Here is a 19,439-nt window from a genome sequence, read left to right as displayed (position 1 = left end):
CTAATCAGTCACATGCTGTTCAAATAAATATTTAAAAGTTTGCAAAAAAATCTCATTCAATTACATAAATTACAATAATTATTTCAGTTAAATACACAGAGATTTGGAAGAACAACTCCAAAGACTTTAACTGAAGTTGAAAAACTTTTAGCCGATAAGGTGAGAATAACATTTGAATAAAATTAGTTAATCTAACTAAGATTAATATCTGAATATTTAATTAGATCTATAATCGTGATATTCATTCTTGTAGAAGTAAAGAAAAAACATAAAAAAGAAAACAATAACATTTAATTGTTTTTTACCGTTTTACACAATTAAAATTTTGATTAATACGCTGTCATTTATTAATGAACTTATATTTATTCTTAAAAATTATAAAATAAATTTTGTCAAAATATAAGGAAAATGGTATTTTATTTACATTCGAATGGGTATCTAGTTCATTTAAGGCTACAATTTACTTGAAAATATTATTTTTATTAAATAAAAAGTTTGATATTTTTCAAGAATAAAAGACAATCGAATACTAATTAAATATTGGTCGTCCTGCTTCGCGCACAAATTCCTATTATACGTTTCATGAAACCTTTTTTTAAAAGTTACTACGACTTTAAGGATTACATTCTCATCACATATTTTTGTTTCCTGATGATTGCGAGATTAAGAGGACTTAAATATAAATTTTTAGACTTGCTGATGAAAAATGTGAAATTATTTTTAATTACTAATTTTCTTCGCAGAAATATGGTTCGCTGAAAAAACCACAATATTTTAAAAATACAAGTATCAAGTTCACTGTGTACGTGATTTGTAAATAACAATTATTTGTTCAAACTATTGCCTTCAAGAAGAGACTACTGAGTACGCTTCCTATGAGTTTGATTGCAAATTGGAAGGGCAGAACACATAAATAATTTAAATTGTTTATAAAATTGTTATTAAAATTATGGCATTTTTAAATTTACAATCATGCAAATACTTTCATTTAAAAGAGTGGACAATTTTGTGTAATTATTGTACGTTTCATTAATTTATTGTAAACGGCTTTTGATTTATTAATTTTTTTTTAAAATGTTGTAATATTTTGTTAATGGGAGCGTTCACAAATGATGTTAAGCAGTTTTTAGGGATTTAAGACCCCCCTCCCACCCTGTCATGCAATTTCACATGTGAAAATACATTGTGTCACGTTTATTAGGGTACATTTATACGACGGTCGGTAGAAAAAAATTTACCGAAAAAGTCAAAGTCGGGGTTACACTTCGCTTTTCCGATATAATGGAAAAACTGTTTCTAGCGGGAATTTAAAAATTTATATTTTATTAAAATGAATTAACACTGTTTTAAGTAAGAAAAATCAAGTTTTTATTAGATGAATATTGTTTTTTAATGATTTACAATAGGAAGATAAATTTTCTTGATAAATAACCATGTAAATAAATATTAATTAACTTTTGTTTTGAAAAGTTGTAAGCAACGTCACAGCTGTTGTTGATGCGGAATTTTGTGTGAAATTGTAAGTATAATGATAAATTATTAAATAATATTTATATAATTTAAATAAAAATGTTTAATGGGGATATTTAATATGCATTTTATTATTTGTATATACATAAGTATAAGTTATTTTTCGAAAAGTAGTAGATGTAATTGTGTACATAACCTATAAAAGTATGACAACCTTTCAACAGAAAGCAAGTAAATTTTTTGTAAACAAAGTTTGCAGTTGTAATTTATTGTTTGATAATTTAAATCCCTAATAAATCTTTATTTGGTTTTGTTTAATTTAGACGAGTAACGTTCATAATAGATTTTTTTTACACAAATTTTTTTTTTTACACAAAATTCCGCATCAACAACAGCTGTGACGTTGCTTACAACTTTTCAAAACAAAAGTTAATTAATATTTATTTACATGATTATTTATCAAAAAAATTCATCTTCCTATTGTAAATCATTAAAAAACAATATTCATCTAATAAAAACTTGATTTTTCTTACTTAAAACAGTGTTAATTCATTTTAATAAAATATAAATTTTTAAATTCCCGCTAAAAACAGTTTTTCCATTCCCAAGGGGCACACGATAACTAAAAGGCATTAAAATGTTAACATCTACTCAAAACGATAACTTGAAGTTATCAAAAAGAGAAGTGTGCCCGCTGGGTTAAATCGGAAAAGCGAAGTGTGAACGCGATTTTGACTTTTTCAGTAAATTTTTTTTCTACCGACCGCAGGTCGTATAAATGTACCCTTATGGAGCACTCACAGCTCTGCCTGCCTGCGCAGGCAGTAATTGGAGTAAGAGAGAAAGTCAATTAGAGTGAAAGAGACAGTAAATTCAAATTTGTATGCTGCCTACTAGCTGTGAGTGCGCCTTTAGAGATCCTCCCCATCCCCCAAAAACGTGACATCATTTGTAATCGCTCCCAATGCAAAAAAAAATTTCAAAAAAAGGTTAAAACTGTTATTTTGTTTTGTTGTGAACTACTGATATTTATAAAAGTTTTAACATTTTAGAAAATCAATAAAAAATTTCAACACAGTTGACCTGGGGTGCTATTCTGTAACTTCACTTCACATTCACTTCACTTTCACTTCACTTCACTTCACTTTCACTTCACATTCACTTCACATTCACTTCACTTTCACTTCACATTCACTTCACATTCACTTCACTTTCACTCAACATTCACTTCACATTCACTTCACATTCACTTCACTGTCACTCCACATTCACTTCGCATTCACTTCGCATTGAAAGTGAAAAGTGAAGTGAATGTGAAGTGAATGTGAAGTTAATGTGGAGTGAATGTGAAGTGAATGTGAAGTGAATGTGGAGAGAATGTGAAGTGAATGTGAAGTGAATTTGAAGTGAATGTGAAGTGAATGTGAAGTGAATGTGAAGTGAATGTGAAGTGAATGTGAAGTGAATGTGAAGTGAATGTGAAGTGAAAGTGAAGTGAATGTGAAGTGAATGTGAAGTGAATGTGAAGTGAATGTGAAGTGAATGTGAAGTGAATGTGAAGTGAATGTGAAGTGAAAGTGAAGTGAATGTGAAGTGAATGTGAAGTGAAAGTGAAGTGAAAGTGAAGTGAATGTGAAGTGAAGTTACAGAATAGCACCCCTGGTCTGACCCAAAAAATTTTTTTAAAAAATTTGAGTTTTTATGAAAAAGAGTTGTAGAGAAAAGTTGTTTGTATTTTCCTAATGTAAATTATATAAAGTTAAAAATTTTGAAATTTGAAAAAATTGAATTTTCAAAATTTTGAAAGTACTGTAGTTATGTAATTTTTAATGAAAATGTCTGGCTAACTAACTTAGCCTTCATTTTTAGACCAACTTTAAGTGTGTTGAATTTAGAAACGATCCAATAAGTTTTTCAAAAGTTATCGTGCGCACAAGATTTTGTGTCTACAGACAGATAGAGACAGGGACATACAGACCTACAGACGGACGTAAATGCCGGACCATGTTTTTCTGGTTCAGGGCACCTCAAAACGTGAAGATTTTATAAAATTAGCAAAAGTCGAAATTCGACCAAAACTAATACCTTCTCATGTGATGAGAATGTAAACATGAATAAATTTATTACTTTATTTCTATTCAAACATTAAAATTTGTATTCGATTGTCTTCTCTTCTCGAAAATTGTCAAAAAATAATAATTTTTTTGACAATAGAAAAATATAAATTTATTCACTAATGTTAATTTGTATTCGATTGTCTTTTTTTCTCTAAAAATATCAAAATTTTTATTTAATGAAAAATAATATTTTCAAGCCATTTTTAGCCTCAAATGAACTAGATAGATACCCATGCGTCTACAAATAAAATACCATTTTCCTTAGGTTTTGTCAAAATTTATTTTATATCTTTTAAGAAATTCCGTGGAAATATTAATACATACATTAATTGAAGTTGGCTGGTTCCACATGCTCTGAAAAACAATTCTATTAAAAGAAGAAAATATAAATTATTGAATAATAAAAAATTTTTTGCCTTGGAAAAAATTACTTTTATTAAATTTTTCAATTCTATCAGATAAAATAATAATTAAAATCAATTTTATCAAAAAAGATTGATGTATTACCAAGACTAAAAAATAGACTCCACCTATTTTTTAACTTCGACCAAAATATTTTATCTCCTTTCATCTCCATAGTTAAGAAATTCAATCATAAGATTTGACCTTGTTTTTTTTGCACTGAATATATAAATGGGCAATTCCACGTGAGATTTAAGTCGACCTCTTAAAATCGGGCAAAAATATTTTTTTTCTATTCTGTATCGAAAAAAAAGATACGTATTTTTTTATTTATGTTTAATTGTCCAAATTTTCGAGTTATGAATTTTCGAAAATTTGGACTTTTAATTGTAGACCTATATTCAGTAGCTTATAAGTCCGAAAATATTAAGTTTAGGAAAAAGTTGTCAAAGAATGAAAGTTTTAGTTTTCTTTCGACTTTGAAGAAATGTAATCAAAAAATTTTTTTTTAAAATTTTTTATTGAAAAAAATTTTTTTTTATAAACAAATTAATTTTTTTAACTTTGGGCCGGATTTTTTTTTATTTTTTTGTACCTTATAATATATAGAAGATTTTTCAAAAAGTCCCGAAATGGGCCTGATGTGTTAAATGAGTTTTAAAACATTTTCAAAAATCACTTGCAAGCATCACAGTGGGATTTTTTTTACATTTAACTTTTTAAAACTATCTACAGCGTATAATTTTTAATATATTTGAGTGTTCTTTGTTTTAAATAAAAGGGTCTACGCTGTAAACAGTTTTAAAAAGTTAAATGTAAAAAAAATCCCACTGTGATGCTTGCAAGTGATTTTTGAAAATATTTTAAAACTCATTTAACACATCAGGCTCATTTCGGGACTTTTTGGAAAATCTTCTCTATATTATAAGGTACAAGAAAATAAAAAAAAATCCGACCCAAAGTTAAAAAAAATTAATTTGTTTATAAAAAAATTTTTTTTTTTAATAAAAAATTAAAAAAAAAATTTTTTTGTTTACATTTCTTAAAAGTCTAAAGAAAACTTAAACTTTCATTCTTTGACAACTTTTTCCTAAACTCAATATTTTCGGACTTATAAGCTACTGAATATAGGTCTACAATTAAAAGTCCAACATTTCGAAAATTCATAACTCGAAAATTTGGACAATTAAATATAAATAAAAAAATACGTATCTGTTTTTTTCGATACAGAATAGAAAAAAAATATTTTTGGCCGATTTTAAGAGGTCGACTTAAATCTCACGTGGAATTGCCCAAATATAAAAGAGTTAAAAATCACAAACTGGTCGTAACTGTGAACCTAATTACGCCTAGTTATATTATTCAGAAATAAAAGAACTAGATATAACTGAAATTCATCAATGCAAAAAAAATTGTCTGTCTCAAAAGGTATATCAATTATTTATTCATGGCATCAACTTGCATAATAGTGTTTCGATTAAGAGGGGAATTAAAAGCCTTTAAAACCTTCCTAAATGATTTTATCAGTTCTATTTTATCACAAATATTTTATTAAGCCTTTAAAACCTTCCTGAATGATTTTATCAGTTGTATTTTATCACAAATATTTTATTTAATACACATTTTCAAAACGAATTAAAGAAATATTTTGCTTTTTTATTCAATTTTTTCATACTGTTCTTTTTCCGCAATTTTCTAAGAGTTGTGGGTGATTGTGAACTATCATAGATGTGTTATTGGTTGCACCTCGTGCTCAATTGTTATTTTATGCAATATTGTCATTGAGCTCTACAACGATAGTGACGTCAGTCGCTAAAGTTGATCATAATCTTTCAATTATTTTTATACATTCATCCTCATCGGAATTAAATCAAAGATAAAAAAAATTAAATTTTGAATAATACATTAAAAATAAATTTTTCTTACATTCTTACATTCATATTTTTTATTTTTTAATTTAAGAGATAATTGTTATAGCTTAATTAACATTCTTTTATACAAATTGTTTAAAACCAACTCAGTAATTCTTGTGTTGCTTAAAATTACATATCGAGCAATATGCGCAACTCAAGTTCATATCCACAGAATTAATTGGAGTGAGATTCTAACTGAGTGTTTGCCATCAGGCATTGTGTAAACTTAGCGCTCAACAAATAGCTGTATTTGAACAAGCGAATATGAAAATGTCGAAAAATAAATGTAAAAATTTGATAAAGTAGATTTTTTATTTGAAATTAGTATACATATATTATATATCATCAGATGTCGCAGTATATGACATACTTGACAGATTATGGTTAAAATGTTATTTTGATATGTAGATATTATCCTTGGCTCTTGGAAAGGCTGGACCAACGAGATCACCAAAAGCAATTCAGCCATCGAATGCTTCCCCTAATCTACTAATCGAAACCGATCCTGATCCGGAATATGGTCCAGTAGTAATTGACCTATATCCAAGCTCAACGACTGAGAAGTCGAATCCCGCCACTTGGAAGCCCATTACATCAACAAGTCCGGTGATAGTGAATCCCTGGAAAACACTTTTAAATGGCATTGCAGCTAATCAAATACATATTTCAACTCCTAATTCTATTGTGGGTGTCAGCTCGAGTTTAAGATCACTTTATGAACAACAGACCACTGCTGCTTCGATTCCAAAAACAACAACATCAACTCCTCGAACAACGACAACAACAACCACAACAACTCCTCGAACAACGACAACAACGACAACTCCTCGAACAACGACGACAACAACAACTACTCAAAGGACAACAACAACAACAACAACAACAACTGAAAAACCTACAACACCAAGATTAACGACAACAACAGGAACAACAACTACAACTGGCAAAATTACTATAATTCCTAGATTAACATTTACAACAATTCCTATTTCAACAACAACTATTAAAAGTCCAACAAGGCAATTGGAAATAACAACAAAACCTTTTCGACCGAGGACAACGACGGCAGCTCCACGGTGGGGTTTTGGATCGAATTTATTGAGGGTACTTTTTGGAGGTAACATTTTCGGAACTCCAACAACACCGGCACCCATGCGAAACAAAAAACCAGTCAGACCATTAACGACTGCGATACCTGTCACAAGTACCCAAAGGTTTGAGCCGACGTCTAAAAATATGGCTTCGAATAGTCAAGTACTCTTGTCGACTCAGGATGCTATTCAAGTGACCCCTCATGTTAGGGTCACGAAGGAGCAACCGAGCGTAAACTTGAAAGCTGTAAGTAGCTCAGCTGTTGGAGTTAATGAAGGGAATTTAAAATTAACACAAAGCTCCACTTTTTCACCCGAGGAAGACGCCAAATTCTTGATGTCTCTCTTGAATGTAGCTCAAAGTATGGGTGAGTGGATTTCTTATTAGCTTCTAATTTAATAATATGAAAATTTGTTAAACATAAATATGAAATGAATATGTATAATATTCTGAAACAGAAGGTAATTATTTTAATTCTGGATAATATTTATAATATGAATCATTCAATATCGTCGTATAAAGAGATATACAGTTCGAATAAAATATTTCAACTTTAATTAGTTTCAAATGTAAAATATGAAATTTACAATCAAGTATATTTAGTGTTTTAACAATTAATATTTGCTAAATGTATAATAATAATTCATTAAATATTCAGGATCATCGACCCTTTCTCCAATGGGGGAAGTTTCTAAGGACGATGAAGCATTCTTGAGGGCAATTTTGAACGGTCAGGCGAGTGTTCAACCATCTTCTAAGGGAGAAAATGTTAAAAGCGATGCTGCATTATTGGCTGCATTGCTCAAAGATGAGGGTATCGGACCTTACAGTCCACCTAACCAACTGAGAGAACAACTTTTCTCCGCTGTAAGTTTATATATATAGCTTTTTGTAAATATAAATGTGGCATTCCACGTCAAGTGATCCGGGTACAAATTTGAAATGTTTGGGATCAGGTTGAAAGTTTACACAAACAGTAGTCCTATTAGATAAAATTAAAAATACCAAATATTATTAATTTATTTAAACAAATGTAAAAACTAGAGTGGGTCAAAGTTTAAACTTTTTGTCTTACATGGAATATTTGAAAAATTTGTAGTTTATTTAAAACAAAAGAAAAAGAAGTTTTCTATTCTGGATTTTTAGCTGTTTTATGCACTTTCTAATAGTATAAACATTAAAATAAAAAAAGTTTTAACCTTGAAAAATTCAATTAACAAATAAAATTTCATTTTTTCAATAAATAGACATTTTTATTTAAAAAAAACTGTTTTCATAAAGATGAGGTTTTTTCCTAAAAAAATGTGTAGATCAAAACGTGGGATAAGAACTTTTAACTAGTCAAATTAAACATTTACTTCTGCAGTGCACCGACTATGCGCGTTGTTGGACTGCGTCAATCAGATAATATATCGAAAGGAGTAATACGACTTCAAAATAACGAAAAATGAAAATATTTATCACTTAAATGAGTAAATCTGAGAAAACCACATAGCTTAGTTTTAAAACAATTGTTGAGAATTTTATGGGAATTTCAGAAAAGAAAATTGGGAAATGATAATAATATGATTTGATATTGGACTTTTTAGATTAACCCTCTGTTATTAATTAGAGGATTAACATAATTCTTTTGCTGGGTGCTCAAAATAGGTATAATTCCAAGAGACGTACCTTTCAAATAATTGCTTCACAAATATTTTGAAGAAAAGTGCACTAATATAATATTAAAAGAATAATATATACTACTAATAAATACACTACTATAATATTGAAGAAAAGTTATTCATTTTACAACTGATATCTTGAACTTTGGAATCAGATTTCAAAATCGTAATCAGTTACGCCACAACTCTCAATATCTAAAGAAATATGTGCGACACATATTAATATATTAATATTACTTAATAAAGTAATATATTTCTTGAGGTTAGGAAAAAATCCTGAGGTGATGAATTAAAACGGACTTTAGATTCGTTTTTAGGGCACCAAAGTACATGGCGGTAGAGTATACCGTTCAAAAGTACATGATGCATATTGTGGAGGTGCGATATATTTTAGTAACTTTGTGAATCAACCCCCTTAAAAGAACAATTCTTCCGCAAATGAACAGCTACGATTTTGGATCAAGTTATTCTCGGCTCAGGAGATGTTAAGGAATCACATGACACCAAGCACTTGAAGAGGCATCGTAGGTTAACTTTTTTTTCCAGCCACCTGTGATATAATAGTTATTCAACAAAAAACGTAGCAGTAATCTATAACTAAATTACAATGTATAATGTATAATACTTTTAAAAATCAAGTGTTGTTTTTCCCACAACAGGTTGAATAAGAGATATGAAAGATATCTGGAAACCCCTAAGTGGGCACACTTGTTCAAAAGACGTGTTAATGACATATTTTCCAAAAAAATTTCAGTTTTAAAATTTTTCTAAGCTAAATATATTTCATTAACAAGTAAGATCGTAAACGCATTTAAGAATGCTGCACAAGTTTTACTATTTTTGCACTTCCAATATTTTACATCACCTCGCTAGCATAAGATCCAACATAAAGGAAACCTTCAAAATGTCTATAAGTGTTTCGACCTTTCACAATAATTTCTAATTCTTGTAAAGACATTGTGCTTTAAACACGTTGCAAATTCAAACTTTATATTTTATAATTTTCACAATTTAATATGAATATATAACGATAAAAATGACTTTTAACTTTATAATTTTGAAAATTTTAAATGAATGTGAACGACGCAAGAGAAATTCACAAAAGATTAAAAAAAAGACAAATGCATAAATGAAAATGACAATTTCACATTGCTTATTTTTTTGAATTTGTTTAATTTCTGATTTTTTACTTTGGACATTTTGACCAAGACATAAAATCCAATCCAAAAAATCCAACATAAACAAATTTTTTTTGGACTTCATTGACTTAGGACTTTTTGGTTTTGACTTTTTGTCCAGGTAGCATTGATAATATATATATGTATTCAATGGTATATATTTTGTTGATATTAAAGAAAGAAATGTTTATTTTTGATTTTTAAATAACTCCAATTTTCTTTTGGTTAATTTGTTTGTGGTGGTAGTATATACTTACCTCTAAGTGCTCTGTGAGTTTTAAAATAGAATCTGCATAAAATTTTGAGAAATAAATAAAAATGTATAATACTGTGGATCACATTTCTATAATCACATGAAACAAAAAAGCATCTGTAACATCTTGAAATTGAGCCATTTTCGCATCATATAAAACTAAAAATTTGACCTACAGCATTGTACATTTATATTTATTTCTCGGAATTTTATGCAGATTTCATTTTAAAACTCACAGAGCACTTAGAGGTAAGTATATACTACCACCATAAAAAATTAATTATGAACATTTTTCCAAACAAGTTTCACTATTTTTTTAGTTGAATTCAAGAGAACAATATATCACTGTTTCATCTAAATCTCATACTAGAAGGAAATTTCCATGATCTCTTACCATGGAATTGCTCTGTAACAGAAAACTTGACGTAACATCTTCTATTAGATGTCTTTTTTTCATAATTTTATTAGCTTTTATGAAAAAAATAGAGAACATTTTTATTTTTTTTATTTTGTACTCACTTTTTACACTTCAATATAAATAGGGGTGGCCATTCAGTTTTGGTAGGTAGTGTATAAAAGTCTTCTTTTTTGCGTCGTTAAGACGTACTTTAAACGTCCTTTTGGATTTCTTTTAAACCTCATTTGAACATTTTTTGGACCAGACATAGAATGTCTTATAGACGTCTTTTAGTTGTCTTTATGATGTATCCGGAACATTACCATCATTGTCCCCGGATGTCGACCGACAATAAGAGATGTCTTTAAGACGTCCCTGTGCCACTGGGACTTAATAAAAAATTTGAAAAGGTTTCTGTAATTCAAATATTTTTAGGTAAGAAACTCTCCAGTGAGTTGTTTTCTAACTGTCCAATATCGAGAACCAAAATAAAAATAAATAAAAAAAAAAAATAAAAACGGTCCAATAACACAGGACCACAAAATTTTTTTAAAGAAAGTATTGACTGAAACCTGTTTTTTAGTATGTTTTTTGGGTCGCTAAATTCGAATCCGAACTCAGTTTTCCGCCATAACGTCAAGCTTCTTCACAAATTAATAAAATTAGCAAAAAATGACTGTAAATAAGATATAAATAATAATAAGCAGAAGAATCTATTAAATTAGTATATTAAGCAAGAAGTGTATAAAGGCAGCCATTTGACCTCCACTCGTGTCACAAAAATCATCGTAAACAAATTGGCTGCCTTTATTCCTATGTTACTTACGATATTTTTTATTCCTAATGCACAAAAGTGGCGATTTCAGATAGCAGACGACAGGGAGTAAAAGTCATTCGCTTGTTCGACTTGTATGAAAATGGCGGCCGTTTTCTCCCTTGGGCAAAAATAACGCATGGGATCAGCTGTCACTTTTGCACATGGGAGAAAATGGTCGCCATTTTGATACGGTCGAACAAATGAGTGACTTTACTTCCTGTCGTCAGCTATCTAAAAGTGCCATTTTTGTGCATGTGGGATGAAAAACAACTTTAACACACTGAAAATAGTATATTAAGCAACAAGGGTATAAAGGCAGACATTTGTTTACGGTGATTTTCGTGACACGAGTGGAGGTCGAGGGCGCCCTCGAGCTCCACTCGTGTCACAAAAATCATCGTAAACAAATTGGCTGCCTTTATTCCCATGTTACTTACGATATTTTTTATTCCTACACGGAGAGACCGAGATTACTAATTTTTGTATTAAATCACACTAGAATTTACTATTTTCACATTGCAACCACCGGAAATAAGGAGACTGTTTGTATTTTTTACTATTTTCTACAGTAAGTCACTAATCCGACAAATGTTTACCAAATTAGCAAAGTTTCTTACTATTTCGTCCAATAGTTCCAAACAACTGTAGTAAACTCAGAAGTATTGTGTACGTAAAATTACTATAGTCGTTTGTGAATCTAGAAAGAAGGAGTGAAAGAAAAAATATGGATTTTTGTCGCTGGTTTCCCGTCAATTCTTGACTAATGGAGGTAAACTGGAAGGATTTTTACATACACAGACACACACACACTTATATATTTGTTGGATGAATATTTGAAGACACACACATGTTTATTTCACTTATATGTATAGACGCGGTTAATTAATACACTAATACACAACTGCACGCACGACAACGAATTTCACTGAAAGTATACATCTTTGTTTCCTTATATATTGAATGATGAAAATTTACAGCAGTTACGAGAAAGCAGTTTACTTTTAACAATTTATTATAAGACATAGTTCTTGGGACAGGAATAAATGCAAAGTTTATTAATTTATAATGGTCAATTTCTGAGATACCGAACGACCTACTTTTCACTTTATATTTAATTATTGTGGATAATATCCAAATTTATGTTACATACGCGAAACATAGTCACTGTCAATGATCGGATGGCATCGGCTCATTTACGGAGATTGACGAAGTTAGCAACCAATAGAAATGCAGGCGCCATATGACTGCACTCGCTAGCCACACTTACTCACCAAAAATTACTACAGTGGATAGTAGGTTTTAGTGGAAAATGTTTTCATTTGTCAGATTTTGTCTAATTAAATTTGAGAAAACTATAATCAATTTTCGCTACATTTACAACTGGGTCAAATCATACCTAACAAATCAAAGTTGTCCCTCAGTTCTCCGATTTTTGTGAAACTTTGAGAAATTGTAAAGGAATATATGCAAATAAAAATCCCAAAAAAGATTTTCGAAAATTTAAAAAATTTGTGGTTGTTCAGGGTTTTTAATTTTATTTTTGAAATTTTGAAAACGCAATATCTCAGAGACATATGGATGGATTTTAATGATTTTTTTAGGGATTACTTATTATTTACAAACAATTAAAATGAAAAAAATTGCAAAAAAATTTTTTTTTGTTTTAAATAAAAAATTTAAAAAATATTGTTTAAACAAATTTTTTGTTTATAAGCGTATCTTTAATTTTATTCTTATAGCCATATTTTGATTCCTTAGGATTTCACGAGTATTTTGACATAAAGAAATCGATGGAGACTCTTAAACTTTCGGAGATATTGTATTTTTTGTCTTTGCGCGCAGGGCCAAAAAGCGCACTGAAGCAAAGGCTCTGTGTACAAGGTAACGGTCAAAATTACCTAATACTCGCGTAAATTTCAAACAAATTAAATTCTTTCTTTTTTAAATCAATTAGTAACATTTTATTAATAAATAAATAATAAATGAATAATATTTAAATAATAAATAATTAAATAATTAAATAAAAAATAAAACTCGTAAATTTCAATCGAATTGAATTCTTTCTTTTTTAAATCAATTAGTAATATTTTATAAATAAATAAATAATAAGTTAGTAATAAATAAACAAATAATTTGTCTGTGTAAAATAAAATAAACAAATTAATGTAAATTAAAAAACAGTTCCTAGCAGATTATTTGACTACTTTTTAACTACTCTGATTTGTTCAACAAGTCCTACATTAAATTAAAAAACCGGTTTCAAACATCAAAAAGTAGTTAAAATAAATCAGATAAATAGAAAAATAAAAAAGTAATATATGATGGAAAAGTAACATTTTATTCGTTTACATAAAGCGAAGACCTAGTTCGCGAATCGAATAATTCTTTATATGAAGAATGCGCATGCGTAGACTCGACTCGGATAAATTCGTTTAGTCTCGTGACGCGATTGCGCGTCTGGAAGAGTAGATTTGTCAAAGATGGGTTTCTAAGAGTCTCATTTTTAAATCAGCATTCGTTCGAGCTCCCTCTATGTTTGTAACAAGTGATAATTGTAGAACTAGGTGTTTTTAATAGTCTTTTTCGTAGTTAAAAAGAAATTATAAATTCAAACCTAAGGAAAAAATTAAAAAGAAACGCAAAGAAACTTATTTACATTTACTTAAACCTAAAAAAACAGAAAACTCAAATCAAACAAACAAACCTTAAACCACAAAAATGACACTGAAAAACATGCAATAAAACCTGAAACTATGAAAAAGACTATTAAAAAGACCTAGTTCTACAATTATTACTTGCTACAAACATTGAGGGTGCTCGAACGAATGCTGATTTAGAAATGAGACTCTTAGAACCCCCTCTTTGACAAATCCACTCTTCCAGACGCGCAGTCGCGTTACGAGACTGAACGAAGTTATCCGAGTCGAGTCTACGCATGCGCGCTCTTCATATAAAGAATTACTCGATTTGCGAACTAGGTCTTCGCTTTATGTAAACGAATAAAATGTTACTTTTCCATTATATATTACTTTTTTATTTATCTGATTTAATTAAATTCTTTTTGATGATTAAAACAGGTTTTTTAATTTAATGTAGGGCTTGTTGAACAAATCAGAGTAGTTAAAAAGTAGTCAAATAATCTACTCGGAACTGTTTTTTAATTTACATTAATTTGTTTATTTTATTTTACGCAGACAAATTATTTGTTTATTTATTAAAAACTTATTATTTATTTATTCATAAAATATTACTAATTGATTTAAAAAAGATAGAATTTAATTCGATTGAAATTTACGAGTTTTATTTTTTATCTAATTATTTATTGTTTAAATATTATTCATTTATTATTTATTTATTAATAAAATGTTACTAATTGATTTAAAAAAGAAAGAATTCAATTCGTTTGAAATTTAAGCAAGTATTAGGTAATTTTGACCATTACCTTGTACACAGAGCCTTTGCTTCAGTGCGCTTTTTGGCCCTGCGCGCAAAGACAAAAAATACAATATCTCCGAAAGTTTAAGAGTCTCCATCGATTTCTTTATGTCAAAATACTCGTGAAATCCTAAGGAATCAAAATATCGCTATAAGAATAAAATTAAAGATACGCTTATAAACAAAAAATTTGTTTAAACAATATTTTTTAAATTTTTTATTTAAAACAAAAAAAATTTTTTTTGTAATTTTTTTCATTTTAATTGTTTGTAAATAATAAGTTATCCCTGAAAAAATCATTAAAATCCATCCATATGTCTCTGAGATATTGCGTTTTCAAAATTTCAAAAAAAAAAATTAAAAACCCTGAACAACCACAAATTTTTTAAATTTTCGAAAATCTTTTTGGAATTTTTATTTGCATATATTCCTTTACAATTTCTCAAAGTTTCACAAAAATCGGAGAACTGAGGGACAACTTTGATTTGTTAGGTATGATTTGACCCAACTCTTACACAAAATATTAAAACTTGCTATTTCAATGTAACAAATTTTATCTAATTCTGTAGTACATTATGCTAAAAGTCCCCTTGTTTCCGGTCATTGCAACCATTTTTAGTAATTTTTACAAATGTGGGTCTCTCCGTGTAATGCACAAAAGTGGCGATTTCAGATAGCAGACGACAGGGAATAAAAGTCAGTTACTTGTTCGACTTATATGAAAATGGCGGCCGTTTTCTCCCTTGGGCAAAAATAGCGCATGGGATCAGCGGTTATGTTTGCACATGGGAGAGAATGGACGCCATTTTCATATGGTCGAACAAATGAGTGACTTTACTCCCTGTCGTCAGCTATCTAAAAGCGCCATTTTTGTACATGTAGGATAAAAAATATTATATTATGTTAAACAATCAAAGAAACTCGTGAATATTAAAAATTTAAGATGGCGGATCCAATATGGAGTCAATTTTGTTAAAATTCACCTAGTTCGCCTGAAACTTGTTACTCGGGGGTTATTTAATTCGTATTTTGCTAAATACGAATTTCACCTTAGTTTTTAAGAATCCAAAATGGCGGATCCAATATGGCTGACCAATTTTTAAAAAATTTATTGGATTTACCTGAAACGTTATACTCGGGGGTTTTTGGGGTCGCTGAATACAAATTTTACCTTAGTTTTCAAAAATTCAAAATCTGATAAATTTTTAAAAATTCGTTAGTCATATTGGATCCGCTATTTTGAATTTTTTAAATTAAGGTGAAATTCGTATTCAGCGATCCCAAAAACCCCTAAGTAACAAGTTTCAAGTGAATCTGATAAATTTTTAAAAAATTCGTCAACCATACTGGATCCTCTATTTTGAATTTTGAGAAACTAAGGTAAAATACGTATTCAGCGACCCCAAAAACCCCCGAGTAACAATTTTGTAGTAAATCTGATTCATTTTAAAAAATTCGACAGCCATACTAGATCCGCCATTTTGAAGAAACTGGTCATGATGACGGAAAACTGAGTTAGGATTCGAATTCAGCGACCCAAAAAACATTTAAGAAACATGGTCTAATCAATACATCCTTTAAGAAAAATTTTGTGGTTCTGTGTAATGGCCATCAATATTGCTAAATGCTTGGGATATTAACGGGTTCGACAATCATCGATTTTTTATTTTGGCAACACATTAGCACCATATAGATAAAACATATAATAAAAATTATTTTATTATTAAAATAATAATATTACTTTATACCTATATTTATTAAAATTACATGAAAATCATAATCATTTATATCAATAATAAGTTGTAAATAAATGTATGTAAATTCCAATCTGAAGTATATAAGTATTTCTCACTGGGTTAAAGGTACACAAAACAGAAGACTTTATTAAATTTAAATTGTTATTAGGGCCTTGAAAAACATAGAGACGCACAAATTTCAACCACCACGGCACCTACCACCACCATCACCATGAAAACCACCACGAGATCAAGGCCTGCGGCTCCAACGTGGAAACCGTCCTCAACATATCCGCCACCATTATTTGGTGGATTTAATTTTGCGGGATCTTCAGATTCGTTCAGAGGCGATTCTACTTCAAATGATAACGTTCGAAGTCAAGTTGTAAATGCTGCCATTGGTGTTACCAGAGCTTTCAGTCAATTTCTCGGCGGTGCCATTATGGTAATTATAATATCAAAAATGTCATAAACAGACGGTCGCAGCTTTTAAATACATTTACTTTTATATAATTCCATATAAGTGTGACAGAGTGGTCAGCGTATAAGACTCCGGTGCGTTTGGTTGAAAGTTCGATTCCAGCAAGCGTTAGATATTATCTAAGTTGTATGTAGACGACTGCGTTTACTAATACATAATAGATAGAAGTATACAGATTTATTTGTAACAAAAAAAAATTGAAAAATAATCTAAATATAATAAATATTTATTGAATAATACAAAAAATATAGTGAACGTAATAAGAATGGATCTGCATAGATTTTTTAAGGCTGGAGGAATTGAACCAGTGCTTGCAGGCACCAGTGGTTGTATCGCTACTTTGTGTCACACCTGTTTACCAAAAACGTCATTTTTAAACTGTTTTAATCAATAAATGTAATTTTATGTTGGTTATAGTATAATAATATTAATTTTACTTTTTGCAGGGTGCAGCTAAACAACTACAGTCCTTCGTGGGAAACGGAACGAGACCGTTTTTCTCTTAAGTGAAAGTGATATTGATTGAAATTTATTTAATTTAGAGTATGAAAATCATAGTTTTAGCTCCATTGGTTGCGTTAGATATTTTAATATATATGTATGTATATATATATATAAAATCTCCAGTGATATTTCTTCAAAGATAGTACAATATTTTTCAAAAAGTTTAAAATATAAAATTTATAATTTTTCCTAAAGATTTCATGAAAAATTTGCTGTACAAACTTTTCTAAAAATATTGTAATGTCTTCATTTTTCGAGAAAATAAAGCATTAAGAAAGCAATTATCACAAAATGATCAAAACATAGGAACAAAAAGTATAAAAAATATTTTAAGAAAACTAACAATGAATCAGAACAAAATAAGTTAATTACCTCAATTAAATAACTTAATTTAAATTAATTTAATTCGATTACTCAAATTTAATTTATCCAATTTAATAAGTTTAAATAATATGATTTACTTCAATTTAAATTTAACAGCAGTTGTAGTAACCTCACGTTACACAAGTTATAAAGGATTTCCTTATAAGATTCACTATTTTAAAATTGTACATTGCGATAAAATTTTAAAAATAATAATTTTTTCCGAGTGAGATCTTACCTATACCAGCCATCGTCATGTCAATTAAGGTGCCAGAGCAAGATGAAAGCTTGTTTTGTAAATTGTCCACAAAGAAAAAGCTCTTTCCTTATGCGTACCGCATATTTTTGCAACGAATGCATGGAAACGAAAACCGATTAAGGATGCATGACGAGAGTCAGTCCTTTAATGAAAGAAAAGCGATGAAAATAAGTATAACATTCAATTATTGTTTTTCTCGTGAGATTCTCGGTTTTTCGAGACACGAAGTGGATCACTAAAATCGATATGGTATCGAATAATTATAGAAGTTTGAAGCGTAGCAGAGGGGGTTTAAGCATATTAAACCACTTAATTAAAAAACTCGATTAGAAATATTAAATATACAAGAAAGTAATACATGAAGCAAACTCTACCATGAAGAAATGCTGTGCGAGAACATAATAAAACTTTTCGCCACTGTTTAGAAATTATACACTTGCTTAATAATTTTTGTGTATGGAATGTAACGTTTTCCATTCATATGTTATGAGAAATAATTTTTTATGTATTTATCAATGTCGCATTATGTTTACATGAAAGGAGAAGTCCTTTATACCGGTGTAATAAGGTAATTATTTTTAACCTGTGTGACGTACAATCAATTTCATTACATTCAATTACTATAAAAAAATACTTAATGTAGGTACTTTCTTAATAATTGAATTAATCATAAAAAATAGGCGCTTGAAATGTTTAAGAAATTTTCAGAATATTACAAATGGAAGTGAAATAATAATGCTCAATGTTAGGTGTTTGGTGCTCAGTGAACTTCTACCAAGAATGAGTAATTTATCAATAAATATTTTACTGCAATTTTGTAAAATAAAGTGTAAATTTTGCAATAGTCTCTGGATTATAATTTTCAAAATTTATATTAAAATAATCCATGAAACTATTGCAAATTTACTTGTAATAAATGTAATTATAAAAAGTATTGTAATTTCATCGAAGCGCTATAATTTTTTTTAAATAATAATAATATTATTCAAAATTGAAGATTATATTGTCTATGATGAAATGTTATTTATGGAAGAAAATCGAACTTCTAACTTATTTTAAGTATTGTATAGCGGAGTGATTATAGTCTAGTGTGATATATTTTGTAAAATAAATGATTTATTATTAAATTCTGTAATAAATGCATAATTTTTACTTCTTCTTAAGAAATAACGTTACTCTCTTTTTACTATTTTCGTGAACAAAAATGATAATAATATTAAAAACAAAGCTTTCTTCGATAAAATAAGTGACACATTAGTGTACTTGATAAGATTATTATATTATTATGTTAATCTTTATTTAGGTATATTCTCTCAGTTTGCTTCCTCAAAGGAAGCTTTATAAAGATGTCGATTCTT

The 19,439-nt window shown here is 29.0% G+C and overlaps 1 protein-coding gene across 4 annotated transcripts in view; it reads left to right on the top strand.

Moving 5' to 3' along the window:
- LOC122508796 (uncharacterized threonine-rich GPI-anchored glycoprotein PJ4664.02-like) overlaps positions 1–19,168 on the top strand; it is a 104,559-nt gene extending 85,391 nt beyond the window's left edge. For 3 of the 4 annotated variants that reach the window (XM_043622345.1, XM_043622344.1, XM_043622346.1), the window contains 5 exons: positions 88–159; positions 6,311–7,361; positions 7,653–7,861; positions 16,644–16,919; positions 17,402–19,168. In XM_043622345.1, the coding sequence (XP_043478280.1) occupies positions 88–159; positions 6,311–7,361; positions 7,653–7,861; positions 16,644–16,919; positions 17,402–17,461 (1,668 nt within the window). In that variant the 3' untranslated portion in view covers positions 17,462–19,168. The remainder of the gene's footprint in view (positions 1–87; positions 160–6,310; positions 7,362–7,652; positions 7,862–16,643; positions 16,920–17,401) is intronic. The other variant, XM_043622347.1, reaches the window with a different exon arrangement.
- Positions 19,169–19,439: the final 271 nt, after the last annotated feature.

Source organism: Leptopilina heterotoma, unplaced genomic scaffold (genome assembly GCF_015476425.1).
Source record: "Leptopilina heterotoma isolate Lh14 unplaced genomic scaffold, ASM1547642v1 Lhet_57, whole genome shotgun sequence".
In the NCBI taxonomy this organism is placed as follows: Eukaryota; Metazoa; Arthropoda; class Insecta; order Hymenoptera; family Figitidae; genus Leptopilina; species Leptopilina heterotoma.
Note: the sequence above shows the minus strand (reverse complement) of the source record. Positions and strands in the feature narration are given on the sequence as shown.